This window comes from Salvia hispanica, chromosome 6 (assembly GCF_023119035.1).
Source record: "Salvia hispanica cultivar TCC Black 2014 chromosome 6, UniMelb_Shisp_WGS_1.0, whole genome shotgun sequence".
In the NCBI taxonomy this organism is placed as follows: Eukaryota; Viridiplantae; Streptophyta; class Magnoliopsida; order Lamiales; family Lamiaceae; genus Salvia; species Salvia hispanica.
The window spans coordinates 30,510,422-30,527,176 of NC_062970.1; the positions used below are offsets into that span (position 1 = coordinate 30,510,422).

At 38.5% G+C, this 16,755-nt stretch overlaps 3 protein-coding genes across 4 annotated transcripts; 1 reads left to right on the forward strand and 2 right to left on the reverse strand.

Annotated features, from left to right (window-relative positions):
• Window positions 1-2,571: 2,571 nt before the first annotated feature.
• Window positions 2,572-6,108, reverse strand: LOC125196220. 2 transcript variants are annotated; one of them, XR_007171838.1, is made up of 4 exons: window positions 5,505-6,108; window positions 4,629-5,246; window positions 3,432-4,530; window positions 2,572-3,336 (listed from the first exon to the last, which is right to left on the reverse strand). XR_007171838.1 is itself a non-coding variant. In XM_048094644.1 (3 exons), exons 1-2 carry the CDS (start codon window positions 6,026-6,028, stop codon window positions 4,673-4,675), a joined length of 1,098 nt encoding a protein of 365 aa, XP_047950601.1. In that variant the 5' UTR covers window positions 6,029-6,108; the 3' UTR covers window positions 2,572-4,530; window positions 4,629-4,672. The 2 variants fall into 2 exon arrangements, 1 of the variants encoding a protein (XP_047950601.1); XM_048094644.1 differs by having other exon boundaries at window positions 2,572-4,530.
• LOC125196218 (malonyl-coenzyme:anthocyanin 5-O-glucoside-6'''-O-malonyltransferase-like) lies at window positions 2,721-4,210 on the forward strand. Its single transcript, XM_048094643.1, has one exon. It carries the CDS (start codon window positions 2,721-2,723, stop codon window positions 4,092-4,094), a length of 1,374 nt encoding a protein of 457 aa, XP_047950600.1. The 3' UTR covers window positions 4,095-4,210.
• Window positions 6,109-9,231: 3,123 nt separating the features above from the next.
• Window positions 9,232-9,899, reverse strand: LOC125192763 (profilin-3-like). The gene is made up of 2 exons (XM_048090405.1): window positions 9,754-9,899; window positions 9,232-9,680 (listed from the first exon to the last, which is right to left on the reverse strand). The coding sequence occupies exons 1-2, from the start codon at window positions 9,883-9,885 to the stop codon at window positions 9,408-9,410; spliced, it is 405 nt and encodes a 134-aa protein (XP_047946362.1). The 5' UTR covers window positions 9,886-9,899; the 3' UTR covers window positions 9,232-9,407.
• Window positions 9,900-16,755: the final 6,856 nt, after the last annotated feature.

Below are 16,755 nucleotides of genomic sequence, written 5' to 3' on the forward strand. Positions count from 1 at the left end.
CAAAAACAGGGCTACTAACTTGAAATCAAATCTATGCATAAATAACGAAGAACTTAACAGATCTGCATACCTAGACGAAGTGAAATAGAAAACAAAGGAAAAAAAACAAGTCTATCAACTACTACTGTTTCTTTCACACGCCAAAACCAACTTCAGCTAAACTCAGATCCATGAGCGATAAGCAGTTAAACATCATCAACATCAAAGTCGACTCCCAAAAGTGAAGTTCGACAATTGGAAACGCTAGCAAAAAACAGTTGAAATTAAAACAATTGTATCTTAGCCCTCACTAGAATGGTGTTACCAAACTCAAGATCTTTAGAAAGTACACCCCCCCCTATCACGATTATCCCCAGAATTTTTCCCAAGTGTGTGTGTAAATGTATGAGCTAAGAAGAGTAAAAAACTCCCTCCATTACGACTGCATGCTCCTCTCTATTTATAGGCATTTTAGTGGGTCCAGCGAGGTATTGATAATGACTTTGTTGCCCTCAGCTGTAGACTCCCTTTATCACGCCAATTTCCTCGTAATTCCTGCTCATTTCGTTCCATTTTCCTGCTAGACCATCTCCTCCATAACTTCCTCGATCTAGCCATTTTCTTCACACACCTGGCTTAGGAAACGTGTTAGACCCAGCAAATTATAACATTACTTTGCACATACCGATGCATGAAATTAGCCTTATCAGAACTATGAGGAACGCCCGATCGGGCAATCCGGGAGTATCGCGATGCCAGCCAAAAACGCCCGATCGGGCTTTTTGTCGGATGCGAAAAGCCTGAACGGGTTTTCTCTCTGGAATTCACTGCGCTTCAAAACGCCCGATCGGGCGAAGTCCCTGGAATCATCCATTTGCTCGTTTTAACCTGTTTTTACTTCAGAATCCCAACAAACTCATTATTTCATCAAATCAACGACTATATGGGTGAAAACCTATTATGAACACCTTAATTCAACAAAACATGGGTTAAACACCTCTAAAACCATCCTAAACAATGAGTGTGTCACATACCCTTAATATAATTTGTCAAATTTATTAGCTCCATCACCACTTCCAACTACATTAGATTTGGAATTTAATTCAAATATTAACTCATCCTCAACTGAAACCACTTCATACAAAGCTCCATCAATTATGAAATTTTATGTGACTGAGTTTTAGTAATGTACTCCTTCCGTCCCATATTACTCGCACTTTTTATTTTAAGTCGTAAATTTGGGATTGATTTTTTAGTGTAAAATTTTAAGTGTAATGAGACATCACTTAATAAAGGAGGCTCTTAACTTAATCTAATATATTAATTAAATGCATTAATTCTAATTTAAACTATAAATAGTATAAGGAATTTGTGACGAGTTGAAAAGCAAAAGTGTAAGCAACGAGAGAAGAGGAAGTACAATGAAATAATCGAGGAAGTACAATGAAATAATCTCAGACGCAAACATTGTTTGTGGCATATATTTTTGAATAAAATAGTGCATCTTATAATTATCTTCTAGAATGATGGAGATGGCCGGTATAATTCAATCTTGACCATTTGATGATCACTCCATTTGACTTACTATTAAAAACAGCAAGCCCTATAAAATGAAAAAGTAAATAAATAAAGTAATTAAATTTTGGAAAAATGGAATTTAATTATTATTGTGTGTGGCAAATATCTTTGAATAAAATAGTGCATCTTTCTTATCTCTAGAATGATGGAGGTGGCCGGTATAATTCAATCTTGACCATTTGACGATGACTCCATTTGACTTACTATTAAAAACTGCATGCCCTATAAAGTGGAAAAGTAAATAAATAAAGTAAATAAATTTTGAAAAAATAGAATTTAATTATTATATGCCCTATAAAGTGGAAAAGTAAATAAATAAAGTAATAAATTTTGAAAAAATGGAATTTAATTATTATTGTGTATAAATATGACTCAGTATAAAGAAATTTTCTGAAGTAAAAAATAATAATTCAAGTATGAATGAACGAAGAGAAGACCTTCCTGTTATGGAGTAATACATTATAATTTATAATGATTACATAAATCCAAAAATCGTAAATGTCCAAAATAAATATTGCATCTCATAGTCAAACTATAGAATCTACTACACCAAAAATTTACAAATGTGAACGCACAACGTTACCGAAATCTCTACTCGCCATTAATCGACACAAATTCCTTTTTTCCGTCGGTCTCCAATTAATCTACACTTTTACTCTAAACTAATTTTAATAATGAATTCTGCATTCATCATTCCAACCGCATCATTTTATTATAAAATTAATATATAAAAGTAATATCTACATTCAACTAACTTTATTTACTTATTGTTCATTATATTTTTTAAAATTCGTGTCAAGTTAACCAGTGGTAATTATATACTCCATCCATTACGTAGTAATAGAAATATTTCATTTTGTGCACTCATTTTGAAAAAATAATTATAAATATTTAAAGTAGAGAAAAAGTAAAGTAAGAGAGAAAATATTGTACATAAGACTTTCTCTATATTATTTTCTCTTACTTTACTATTTTTTCACTTTAACTACTCCTTTAATATTATTTTTTCTAACGTGCGCAGAAAATGAAATGTGTTTATTATTTTGGTATGGAGGAAATATCTAAGTGAATGTGAACACAAAATCTAACTATCTATATGTATAGACATAGATACCACCCGAAAAATAATACCAAGCCCAATAATTGACCAAAACTTTTTCGCCATGTCCACCACCGTGCTCGAAATCACCGGCATCCCTCCTCCACCGGGCTCCACCGCCGAGCTAACCCTTCCCCTATGCTTCTTCGACATCGTGTGGCTGCCTTTCCACCCCATCCGCCGCCTCATCTTCTACAACCACCCTTGCACCGAGGCCGAATTCTCCTCCACCATCGTTCCAAACCTCAAACACTCTCTCTCTCGCACCCTCCAACACTTTACCCCCGTCGCCGGCAACCTCCTCTTCCCTCTCGACACCGAAAAATCCCGCCCCTTCATCCGCTACGTCCCCGGCGACGCCGCTCCCCTCACGATCGCCGTCTCCCTCTGCGACTTCGATGAAGTCACCGGAAGCCACGCTCGAGACTCCGATCAGTTTTACGATTTCACCCCGCGAATGCCGCCGTTTGTCGAGGAGGAAAATTACAAAATTGCCCCTCTCATCGCCCTCCAGGTTACGCTCTTCCCCGGGCGCGGCATCTGCGTCGGGGTGAGCAATCACCACTGCCTCGGCGATGCGAGGTCCGTGTTCCGATTCTTCTCGGCCTGGGCCGAGACGAATCAAAGCGGCGGGGACGAATGGTTTCTAAACTGCTCATCGCCACCGCTCTTTGATAGATCTGTATTTGGAGATATCAAGGGCATAAGCGAAAATTTATGGAGTAATATGAGGAATATACCTTTGACTCTGTCAAGTTCGCCTGTGCCTACTAACCGAGTCAGGGGCGCGTTCAGACTCCATCAGTCCGATATTAAAAAACTCAAGGATATTGTTATGTCGAAAAAACCCGGCCTAGTTTACATCTCTACTTTCGCCGTCACGGTGGCGTACACGTGGAGTGTCGTGGTGAAATCCGCGGCCGCCGCCGGGGAGGGGGCAGACGAGGATGCGACCGAGGTGCTCCTCTTGCCGGCGGACGGAAGGGGGCGGCCGAACGCGCTAGTTGACCCGCCAGTGCCGGTGAATTACTTCGGGAATTGCTTGGGCGGCGGGGCTGCGACGGTGGAGCATAAGAAGTTGGTGGCGGAGGAAGGATTTGTGGCGGCGGCAGAGGCGATTGCGGATTTGATCAAGAACCGAGTGAATAATAAAGAGATTTTTTTGGGAGATTTGGATAGTTGGTTATCTGAGATGTCGAAATTGGCGAGGTTGAGTACGTTTGGAGTTTCCGGTTCGCCGAAATTCGATTTGTCGAATGCTGATTTTGGATGGGGAAAGGCGAGGAGGTTGGAGGTTTTGTCAATGGATGAGGAGAAGTATACGATGTCGTTGTGTAATTCGCTGGATTCTGAAGGCGGTTTGGTGGTCGGAACTTCGCTACCGAGGAATAGAATGGAAGCTTTTATAACCATTTTTGAAGATGGCCTTAAATTTTGAGAGTGTTGGTGTAATAGCGTGAAAATCTTGATTAAAAGTTAAAAGTTGCATTTTTATTATGTGTATAAATGTATCCTTTTTATTCTTACTTAGCATTCAATTGACTTGTGAAACTAGATTCAAGGGCTTTTCAAATATGAATATCTTTGCATTCCTTCTCCCCGATAAACAAAAAACACTCTCCGGGAGAGAAGATAGAATAAATGTCATGGCATCGAAATGTTTGAAATTTGGATTATTTTATGCGATGATAATTGATTTGTTTAATGTGTGTTGTGATAAGATTGCGTAGATGATATAATCTCACCTGCCTAGATCAATTATTTGGGACTTCAATTCAATAATTGAATACAGTTTGATAAGTGTGAGGCCTGGGTGGTTGGACCAAATGGGTAGATGGGTGATCTGATCAATTAGTAACTCTCTGATCCATGTACTGCAAATTTATTATGCATGTTAACAAAGGATCAAATATTTGATTGTAATTTGACATGGACATGGATATGCTATTGTACACTTCAAATATGTTTATACCTCCAAAATATTTCCATAGCATGGAGAAGCAGAGCAGATGTTCCTCACAGTTGTTGGTGGTCGTGGCTGAATTCCTTCCTCAATTTGGTGGAAAACAATCTGCAAGCATCCATGCTGAGGTCCACAGCAGCAGCTAGCGCAACGAAGAGGGCGGCGCGCCCCACGTGGTGCACGCTAACTTGCACCAGCGGCTTGCTCGTCTTCCCCTCTCCTTGGACGCTCGACCCCATCACGAACCCTCGAATATTGGCCCCTTTTCTCAAGCTTTCAATGCAGAAACTCCCCCCCTTTCTAACGCTCAAGCTTCCTTGGGCGATGGGGATTCCGGTGGCGAGCCCCGAGTTGGTCATCAGCTCGAACTTGTAGCCCAGGCCGCTCTCCCGCCACGCCTCGAGCCGCCCCCACGGCTTCCAGCTGCTGATGGAGACGCCGTTGGGGCAGAGGATCAGCCACGCGCCCGGGTTTGAACGGCACACGCGGTCCGACCCCGGTGACGGCACGAATGGGGTCACCATCGATGCTGCGGCAACCGCCGAGCCCGAGAGATCGTACACTGTTATCATCCACCCTTTTCTCTCTCTTCTTCCTCCCCTCTCGCTAAATGTTTGCGCCCATCCTCTGTAAAAATATACTCAAAGTTTGTAGTAAATAAAAGATGTTCAATCATACACTACTTTTACTTACTTACTAACTACCGAAATTTCCGGAAACAAATCAAAAAGGTTGAAGGTGAAACTGAAAGCCGATTGGTCATCCATAATAATGATAAAAATTAGGTGTTACATTTCATTCAACAACAGGAAAGGAAAAAAGCACCACACATTAAAAAATGCAGAAATTTAGAAATGATGTAGGCCCGGCGCAAGAGAGACTTACCGTGACCTGTGACTCCGGTCGGCGGTGAACTTGCAGCTGAAAACCGGCTGTCTTATATTCTCCTGAATCTGGAAAACAACCGGGCTGCACTCGGGTTCGCCTCCGAACTGAAACACGAAGCGTGGATCGGGTTCGGACCGGACAGCGAGGTGCAGCCTGGCCGCCGGCTCGGCGTCGTCGAGGTTCATCCAGCCGGTGTGATAAATGCAGGTCCTGGAGCGGACGTTAGTGAGGTTAAGGCATAATTTGAGGGTGCCGATTAGGTTACCGGTGACGACGCCGCAGGAGCAGGCCGCGGGGCCGGAAAAGACGGAGATTTTGAGGGTGGTGAGGGGCTTTTTGGAGAAGAGGCGGAGGGCGTCGGTGTCGAGGTGGAATGTGGAGTAGGAGGAGCGGGGAAGGGAGAGGATTTGTGAAGGGAAGTTGTGGAGTTTGAGCTTGGCGTAGCATGTTCCGGCCTTAGAGGAGGGGAGTTTGAGGGATACTGATTCCACTATCAGTCGAACGAATGGGCAGGGATCCATTTTCGGATTCGACGTCGGAAATGATGATTCCCAAAATTCTATGACTAGTGATGCGATTAAGTGTCCCCTTTTTCTCTCTCTTTCTCTCCCATACGGAGTAAAAATACTAGGAGTACTTTAATTAAATTTTTTATTGATAAAAATTAATAGAAATTAGGTTATCCGTATCCCTGTCTCTTATCTGTCTCTTAACTTTCTCATCTCTTCACTATTCATGGGCCCTACTATATTTTTCATCACATTTCTTAACTAAGAGACAACACTTGCATTCCCCATCTCTTAACCATCTCATCCCTTAACTATTCATTCAATTTTATTTTTTATTTTTAATTTCAACAAATTCAATTAATAAAAACACACTTCATTAAATAAAATAAAATTACAATTTAAAAGTCTAAAAAATTAAAAAATACATAATTAAAAAATACATAATTAAAAATACATAATTACAAATTACAAATTACAAATTACCAAAAAAAAATCGAATTTTCGAATTTTTTTGAAAAAAAAATAAATTTATGACGTCGTAATTCCGACGCCCACTCGCGGACCGGCGAGTGGGCGTCACGCCATCCGCCAGCACGCGCGTGGCTCGCCAGCTCGAGGCCGGCCTCTTCCTCGCGTGAAACGCGACGAGATGGCTCGTCTCGTCGAGACGAGACGCATCCCGCATCTCCGTCTCGATGCGGTCTCGTCTCTCCGAAATGAGATAAAGCCCGCATCGAGACGCGATGCGGATGCCCTTAAAAGTAGTGTGTACAGTGTATTAATACAAAATTCTTTGCAGCTCTGTTCTATCAACTAACTACTCACAATTCCTTCAATTTCTTCGTACATTAACAAATACTCATACCCTCATAGTCTCTTTGGACTGCACGTCTTCGTAAAATAAGCATAATTTTCCCTACACAATTCCAATTGAGGTAGAAGATAACCACACGAAGCTCTTTTGAAGACGAAGAGATTGGTATCATTTAGAGACTAATTAGGAACCATCATTTTAAGTCCTTTTCCCTTCAAAACTCAACAAAGTCATCAAAACACTACAAAAAAAACAACAATTTTACCAATGGATATTTCCGTCAGAAATTCATATTTTTTCATCGGTAAACAGTGTCGTCGAAGGAAAATTTTCGTCATTAATTTTCATGTCGGTAAATTTTTTAGCTGTAGACTGAGGGCATTCCGTCAGTAATACTGTTTTCCATCGGTAATTACCAAGTTCCGAGGGATTGCTAACAATCAATAATCCATTTTTTTTTTAGTGAAATAACCAATAGGAGATTGACGCAAAAATAAAATTCAAGCTATGAGACTCGACAATAAACATGCCAATCTACTAATAAAATATTACTTCCTCTACAAGAGTACGCATTCTTTGTTGGACATAAATTTTAATGAACAATTAGTAAAGTAAAAGGAAGATAAAAAGGAAAAATAATTAAAGTATTATTAGTAAAGAATGAGTCTCACCTCAATATAGAGAAAATAGTTTGTAAAATTAGAAAGTGTATATTCGCGTAAGGGGAACTGAAAAGGAAATACTTGCATACTCATAGAGGGAGTACAAAACAACAAGTTTATCATTTTTCCGAATGTTCCTTAAATATTTTAATAATTATTTGTTTTCTTGTATTTTTATTATGTTTCAATTGATCTTACCCCATCTATTATTAAATTAAATTATGTTGATTGTTTCTTAGTTCTTAGATTTTACTTTTTTATAAGTAACTATTAATAATGGATTAATTTTTAAATTTTTATAATAAGTGGATTCAGTGATAATAAATTTAGTCGCGGGACGTTAATATGACAAATTAATATGCTTCAATTGAATTTCATTATCGAATCTTATCAGAGAAAGATTATTTATAGGAGTATAATAAAATTCATTGAAGCATATTGATTATCACGTAAAGTTGGCGATTTAGCATTATGATTATGGTCTGGTACATGTATTTGCAGCTGGATTTTTTTATCAAATCCTATTTATTTTCTATATATTATAATTCTCTTTCAAAGACTCCTCCACGTCCAGGATCATTGGATATGACGGCGCATCTAAATTTGCTTAGGAGTAGTAGTATTTATTTTTCTTGAAATAGAAATATTTTTTAATGTTTATATAGTTAGGCGGTGTGGTGTATAATTCATTGAACTTGCGCAAACATAAGGTAAATGTTCGGTAGTTAGTATTGAAAGACAGATCATGGCTTCATTTGTTGCTGCTTTGTTGGTATAATAATCAAGTTGAAGTAGATATATTTTTTTAAATAAAGAACTCCATCCTCGATTATGAACCTAAAGATATAGAAATTGGCTATAATTTTTTATTCTATGTGTTTAAACTTTAATACAATCAGTATTTGCAGCTTCTAAAATGAACATTAATACTTTAATCCGGCACGCATGATCGCATTCATCTTTATATATATCATATATATGTGGCATTCTCTTAGGTATATTATAATAGTGTGATTGAGTAAGTGAATAAGTGATTTCTCATGAATCTTAAGATGATCATTATTTAGGACTAAATTATATTGGATTTTATGTAATCAGTTGATTGCATAAATTATGTTTGAAATAAATTTAATAATGTATTTGGTTTTAAGATTGAAAACATGACTAATAGTATAACTTTAAGCTTATTTATTAGTATAATATATTATGAATCAATTAATTACATAATATTAATTCATCATTTAATCAAATCAAATTATAATAAAATTTTATTTAAATGTTGAAATTAATTCCGTACACTGTACATAAATCAAATAATCATTTAATCTATATAGTAAACTTTGTTGAATTGATTTCCCTCCCACCTTGCTCGTGATTTGATTCACTTTCCAACTTGATAGAAATTAGGATGCGGAAAGTTTAAGGATACAAATGCTATAATTAATTAACGACCACATTATATTAGCTTGGTGATCTTCTTCTAATTGTTGCACCCTTAATTGGGACCTATTTCTAGTACATTTTGATCGATTCTTCTCCAACGTTGCACTTGATTTGATTAACTTTCCGACACTCAACAGCAAAAATGTACCAGTAATTGTGTATCCATCAATAAATGTTTAATTAGTGCTGATCATCTATATTCTTCTTTCTTCTCTCAATTTGATTCCTTCCAACCTATCATGCTACCAAAATTAAATATTCAGCAAAATTAAATATAAGCTACTGCCAAGGCACTATTTGGTGTACGTTATTGATATTAATTATTAGACCGCTCTGAGAAGGTAACAACATGGAAAAAAGAAGAATTGGAATATTAAAGGTAAGTATTGAAAAGGAGGAAAAAAGTAAGAAAATTCTAGTATGAAAGGAAGCCTGGAAAGGTGAAGTGAGACCTTTATGAGCAATGACACATCTACATGCCCTGATCGATAAGGTAATCGGCCAGCCTCTCCACAACCATGTTGCATTGACCTGGCGTGACCGGCTCCTCGTACACCCCGAACACCAATGCCTGCCCCGACTTCTTAATAGTTATGCCTCCAGACCCCTTCTTCCCACGAATCACCGCGCCCGGCTCTCCTTGAATCACCATATACTTCGCTCCCCCAAAGAACAAACCGGTCGGGGCCAGAGTCCCCGGCTCCTCAAAATCGTTCAATATCCCTTTTATCTCATCTGGCTTCATCTGCATTGCATTTTTATCAAACAATTCAGTAACAATAAAATCAATTCATCTATCTACACATACACATACTTACCTGAGGGAAGGTGGCGCTCTGGGCCCACACAGCGCCGTCGTGGCCAAGGATGGCCGCCGCAGTGAGTTTCAGCCCGGCTTGCCCTTCGATATCGCACATCAAGTGCTCATCCACGTAAGTTTGCCACGACATATTCAATCCTCTAATATCAGTATCTATGTATCATCTTGTTTTCTCAGCTCCATATATATAATGTCACATGTTTTCAACTCAAACCACTGAATGGACACTCGTGCGTCTCGCCTTCTATTTCTTTATTATCCTCCGTCTTTATCTCAAGGAATTAACCACCCACTATCAATATCATTTCTATATTTAGGATTAGAGATAGACCAAGCTCTCTTACTTAATTATTATGGCATCTATCAATAACCATAAATAATTGTGGGCTAACCAACTTGTGTTTCTCACATTATACAACTGATTCAATGTCCTTCATTTCCTTCCCACTTACTATAAAGAGTGAACTACGCAGATGGTGACTGGATTATGCGTTTTGTACGCAAACGGTACCTAAACTTTAAAAATGTCATGGGTAGTCTCTGAACTAAGGTGTAATCACATTTATGGTATTTTTTCACAATTTTGCAAAAAAAATACCCCCAATGCATGAAGAACATTTTTGGACATTCATGTCTAGGTATTGAATATGATATTTTCCCTATCTCTCCCTATTATTAGATACGATATTTTTCTTATAGTTTGAATACCTAAAATGATATTTTTTACTTCATTTTTTCAATCACTTCATGTCAAATCCTTTTTCACTCTCTTTCTCTTAAACTATCATACAATTTAAAATTTAAAATACTACTATGAAATTTTTAAATATATTGATCATTAAATTAAAATTATAAATTTAATTATCAAAACAATTTATAACTAAATTTAATTCTGATTGTGCTTTGATTATTTTTTAATATTAAAAATTAAAAAAATTAAATTAGCTAATTTTTAATATTTAATTTTTAATTCATCCAAAATTTTTAACTTTTAATATTGAAAAATAATTGAATCACAATCAAAATTATAGTTAGCTACAAGTTATTTTAAAATTATATTTATATTTAACTTTTATAATTAATTTATTTAAGAATTTTATAATATTTTTTATTTTAATATTTTACTTTCTAAAAATTTTAGAGAAAAAGACAGTAGTACGACATAAAGTGATTGAAAAAGTGAAATGAAAAATATCATTTTAGATACTAAAACTATAAGAAAATATCATATTCAATACTCAAGAATACTCAAGAGAGAGATAGAGAAAATAGCATATCCAATACCTAGATATAAAAGTCCAAAAATGCCCTCCATGTCTTGAGGGCATTTTTGACTTAAAATTGTGATGAATAGGGAAAAAGTACTATAAAAACACATAGTTCAGGTACCATTGAAGTACTATCATTTTTGGCTTTTTTTATATTTGATGCACTTTTTATTTGCACTATAAATACCTGCAAGTATACAGACTAGGTATAGTATAGCAAAAGGTTAGTACCGGGTATCGAACACGGGGAAGATGTACACAAAGTGTCTATCTTCTACTAGAACTCAATTACTATCTGGAGAAACAAGAATTTTTTGTAACTTTTTGAAAACAGTAAATATTAAAAACAGTAAACAACTAAAAGCAAGCAAATCACGGAGAGAAAAGTATAGAGATAAGGGGAATTCCAGGGATGTGCTTTCGCTTTTATGGTTATACAAATTCCAAACTACAATACCCTAGCACAGTTAGTACTTTGAAAGGACGAGTCACCTAGCTTATGCTCATGCGATACAAACGTTGATTACTAACATTAGGGTTGTCAATCCTAACACGTAACTCCAAAAAGCTCCTAAGACCCTTGAAAAATCCTCACTCTCAATTAACAGTGCCGTTTTAAAGGAAGCTAACTGTAGTGTCTACTAAGTGGATCTAACTCGCTAAAACTCTGTCACAGTTATGAAGCAAGTTGTATTGAATCATACATAATTGTGTCACTCAATTATGAAGCATCATGATTAACTTAGGGAAGAAACAAAGTAAAAACAAAACGGATATTAAATAGAAAACGGAATTGTATAACCAAATTTGCTACTAACACATCCCTAGAATCCTATGAGTTTAGTTACACATGACTGAATAAACTAAAAACATAGATTGAAGGGAAAGCAATTTGAACATAAAACTAAAGCAAATAAAACCCGTAGGTTGAATCCTTGTCGTTCTTGATGTTCTTGAAATCCTTCTTCAACTCCTTGCACAATTGAAGTACTCTAGCTTTTGATCTCTATGAATGTGTTCTTGTTGTGTGTCGGAAAAAAAACTCTTTTTTTGATGAAGCTTGAGGTCCTATTTATAGGGGAAGATTATTCCTCATCATAGAAGGAAAAGATCTTCAAAATTTGGTAAATCTTGGAGCAAATCTAGGGCTGGTCGGATTCGCCGCCTTTCTCCGGCGGGCCGCCGCACCTTGGCCGGCGGTCGCCGCGTTGGAGTCCAGAGACTCTGACCCTTCGGTGGCGGACCGCCACATGTCCTCCGGCGGTCGCCGGGCGAGACTCTTCTCCTAGCGTAAATTTCCGAGGCGGACCGCCACATAGCTCTGACCGCCGGGCGCCGGCGGTCGCCGTACAACTTCGCGGCGGTCGCCGGTCGCCGTCTCGACTCCGTAGATTTCCAGACTATGCGTTTTTACTCCCCTTTTCGGCTCAAATATGCACATTTCTCACAAAACACGTCAAAATACCAAAATGTATAGAATATGCAAATAATGGACATGTAGAGTGATTTTGATGACAAAAACGGACCAAATAATGGCCTTAAAACAGTGCAAAATCCGGGCGTATCAATATTACACCTCAAGAGCGTCTCCAATGGCGGACGTCGCGGTAGGACGTCGCCGACGTCCGACCGGACGTCTGCCGTAGTGGCGACGAAGGGCGCCCACGCCCATCCCCAACGCCCGTCGGATGGGCTCGGACGTCCGACCCACGGGCGGGCGGACGTCCGCCGTAGTGGCGACGGTCGGACGTCCCACTCGGACGTCCGAGTTTTAAATTTTTTTTTCTAAACTCTATAAATAGGGCTCGTTGAACTTCATTTCATTCACACCACTTATGTTGACAAGTTTCTCTCTCTAAACTCTATTTTCAAGTATATCTAGAATGGCGAGTAGTCGTGCGGGTGGTAGTGGCGGAGGCGCTAGTGATAGTGATGGTGATAGTGATAATGAATTGGATCTCGTTGTGCAAGAGGCGATTGATCGATTGCTCCGGCAGAGCAGCAATAGCGGCGGCAGCAGGCGGCTGCGGCGGTACCTCGGCCGATCCATCGCCGACGTCATGTACCCCGGGACCACATTGCTGCACATATTCGGTTGTATGGGGACTACTTTGCTCCGCAGCCGCGTTTTGGGGATGCCTTATTCCGGCGACGTTTTAGGAATGCATCGTCCGCTGTTTATGCATATCGTGGGTGCTTTAGAGAGAAGATACGAGTTTTTCAGGATTAGGGAGGATGCGGCTGGCAAACCCGAACACACGCCCTTACAGAAGTGCATTGCCGCAATCAGGCAACTGGCGTACGGAAGCCCGACCGACATGTTCGACGAGTACCTCCACATTGGCGAGTCTTCAGCCGTCGAGTGTCTGCTGAATATTTGAGTGGGCGTTAGATCGATATTCGGGTATCAATATCTTCGGCGTCCGAACCCCGAAGACTGCCAGCGGCTGATAAATATGCACGGGTCGGTGCACGGGTTCCCTGAGATTAGGCCTGCTTATTCGGCCGGTTCCGGTTCTAACCGGACCGGTTGACCGGTTAACCGGTTTTAAATTTTCATAAATCCTAGAATCGGAACCGGAACCGGAACCAATCGGTTCCGGTTTAGAACCGGCCGGTTAAGAACCGGTCGATTCCGGTTCTGAACCGGAACCGATGTGTAATTTTAATCCGAATTTATTTATAATTTTAAATAGTTCAATACTAAAAAAATAATAAGCCAACATCTAGAAATATAACAAATAATACCTAAAAAATCAAGTAAATACACAAAAGTACAAACCAACAATACAATAATATTCATATATGGATAAGAGTGATGCCAAGTGTAGTAGGTCGGACTAGTTTATGTTAGCAATTTTTTAATAAAAAAATAGGAGTTCTAAACTTTAGCAATTTTTTTAAAAAATAAGTTTTAAAATTGAATTTCAATTCCCCTTTTTGGCTAAACAAATATTCAATGGAATTTCTAATATTACTAATTGATCTTGTTGTGACTTTTTGGTTTATAACGCAACAGTTAATAAATTATTCACAAACATGTTAAAAGCGTATGTTAAATAAATTGTTACATATATTTGTTATAAAGTTAAATTTTTATCATATGAAATGATATTGTAATTGTATAAGTTCTTTTGGAAATTAAAAACAAACTTATGATGTCCTACTCATTATAGTTAGTTCATCAAAAATTGATTGGGGAAATAATTGTAGATTCAAAGTATCACGGTTTATTTTTAAATACTTCAAAAACAGAACTCGCAAATCTAACACTTTTTAAATCTAAAAATCACTCAATGTTTCAAATTATTTTATTTTAATTCAAAATTAATTCAATTAAATTAGATGTATTAGTATATTAAATTATAAAAAAATAAAATTAAATTATGATCCGGTTACCGGTTAGGAACCGGAACCGGTTTTATTTAAAAAGTTGGAACCGGTACCGGAACCGGAACCGGAAAATCCGGTTCCGGTTCCTTAATTAATCGGTCGGTTCCGGTTCTGATTCCGGTTAACCGAGAACCGGAGAACCGTTTAAGCACTCCTACCTGAGATGTTGGGCAGCATAGATTGTATGCATTGGGAGTGGAGGAACTGCCCCGTCGCCTGGAAGGGGATACACACTTCCGGCTTCAAAGCCAAGCATCCCACGATGATCCTTGAAGCTGTAGCTGACTACCGGCTGTGGATATGGCATGCTTATTTTGGAGTCGCCGGGTCGAACAACGACCTCAACGTCCTCCAGTCGTCACCCCTGTTCAACGATCGAGTGCAATGGCGTTGGTTCCGCCATCAGTTTCGTCGCCAACGGCAACCATCACAATATGGGATACTACTTGGCGAATGGGATAACCCAAACTGGCCCGTATTTGTGAAGACGATCAAGCATGCAATCGGACCAAAGAAGTCCTAGTTTGCGAGCCGTCAGGAGGCAGCGCGCAAGGATGTTGAGCGGGCATTTGGTGTGCTCCAGAGTCGATGGGAGATGGTGAAGGGTCCGGCACAATAGTTGTATATTCCCAACATCGGCGACATCATATACGCATGTATCATTTTGCACAACATGATTGTCGAAAGTGAAGGGGACGAACTGACTCAGTGGACCAACGAAGATGATACGGGTGCCGGTCCAAGCAACGGCGTGGCCAGCGCGAATGTGAACATGGGGGTACCTCATGGAGAGGTTGAGCGGTTGCGCGCATTTGCCGACATGCGGCAAAGAGATGCCCATATTCGACTTCAGGAGGATATCATCGAAGAGGTTTGGACGCGGAGGGGTGGACGTTGATGTGGTTGCTTTTTTTTATCTACTATGTAATTTTTTTTTTCGAATGATGTATGTTTTTTTTTATTAATGAAATATTCGCATTTCCCCGTTCGTATTCGTGTCGAATTTTAATTCCGTAAATTTTAATTTTAATTGTGAATTTAATTTTATTGCGGGAAGTCCTAGTGGGAAGTCCTAGTGCATGAGAAGTCCTAGTGATGTGGCAGTAAAATGGGATGGGCTAGTGACGACGTGGCAGGAAGTTTTTGTGGGGAGTCCTAGTGGAAGTCCTAGTGAAAAATAATTGAATCACCGTCAAAATTACAGTTAGCTACAAGTTATTTTAAAATTATATTTATATTTAACTTTTATAATTAATTTATTTAAGAATTTTATAATATTTTTTATTTTAATATTTTACTTTCTAAAAATTTTAGAAAAAAAGAGAGTAGTATGACATAAAGTGATTGAAAAATAGAAATAAAAAATATCATTTTAGATACTAAAACGGTAAGAAAATATCATATTCAATACTCAAGAATACTCAAGAGAGAGATAGAGAAAATAGCATATCCAATACCTAGATATAAAAGTCCAAAAATGCCCTTCATGTCTTGAGTACATTTTGGCGTAAAATTGTGATGAATAGGGAAAAAGTACTATAAAAACACATAGTTCAGGTACCATTGAAGTACTATCATTTTTGGCTTTTTTTATATTACACCTCAAGGACTATCCATGATATTTTTAAAGTTCAGGTACCATTGAAGTACAAAACACATAGTTTATGGATGATTTGCGTAGTTCACTCTACTATAAAAACAAGCATGTACCAATATCATCACTGCATTCAAATCTGCCTAGTTAAATGCATGCTTTTTTCATATTTAGGACTCATTTGATAAGAAAGGTGGAATATGAGAAGATGTAAGAAATACGGGCTTTATGTCAAGATATGCAGAGATACGATTTTTTTTGTTGTTGTTTGATAGAAAATAAATTATCTAAATTTGTATAGTAGTGTTAAATAACAGTGGCTTAACTTGACAAATTGGTGAGTTACATGCATGGTAAAAGTTATAATTTTGGCAAGATTTAGGCAGATCTTGTCTTATGTAGAGGTGCCCACGGTTCAGGAACCGGTGGTTACGGTTTGGAACCGCTGGTTCCGATTTTGGAAATTGATGAACCGGAACCGAACCGCGAGGGTGTTTTGCGGTTACGGTTCCAGTTCCAAAACCGCCGGTTTCGGTTTCGGTTCCAAACTGGCGGTTTTCCGGCGATTTTTTACGGTTTTTCACGATTCCGAACCGCCGGTTTTTTGCAGTTCTGGATTGATTTCAAGGTTTTTAGGCGGTTTTCCGCGGTTCCGGCACGGTTTCGGTTCGAAAATTTTTGAACCTTAACCGAACCATGGTTCAAAAATCGATGGTTTCGGTTCGGGTAAATTCTCACGGTTTCA

What these genes read in the sequence shown, in the direction of transcription:
- LOC125192763 (XM_048090405.1), bottom strand. Translation starts at nt 9,885, where the DNA reads ATGTCGTGGCAAACTTACGTGGATGAGCACTTGATGTGCGATATCGAA. An exon ending in AGAGCGCCACCTTCCCTCAG is followed by an intron (nt 9,681 to 9,753) that starts GTAAGTATGTGT and finishes AATGCAATGCAG; the next exon opens with ATGAAGCCAGATGAGATAAA.
- LOC125196218 (XM_048094643.1), top strand. Translation starts at nt 2,721, where the DNA reads ATGTCCACCACCGTGCTCGAAATCACCGGCATCCCTCCTCCACCGGGC.
- LOC125196220 (XM_048094644.1), bottom strand. Translation starts at nt 6,028, where the DNA reads ATGGATCCCTGCCCATTCGTTCGACTGATAGTGGAATCAGTATCCCTC. An exon ending in GACCGGAGTCACAGGTCACG is followed by an intron (nt 5,247 to 5,504) that starts GTAAGTCTCTCT and finishes ATATTTTTACAG; the next exon opens with AGGATGGGCGCAAACATTTA.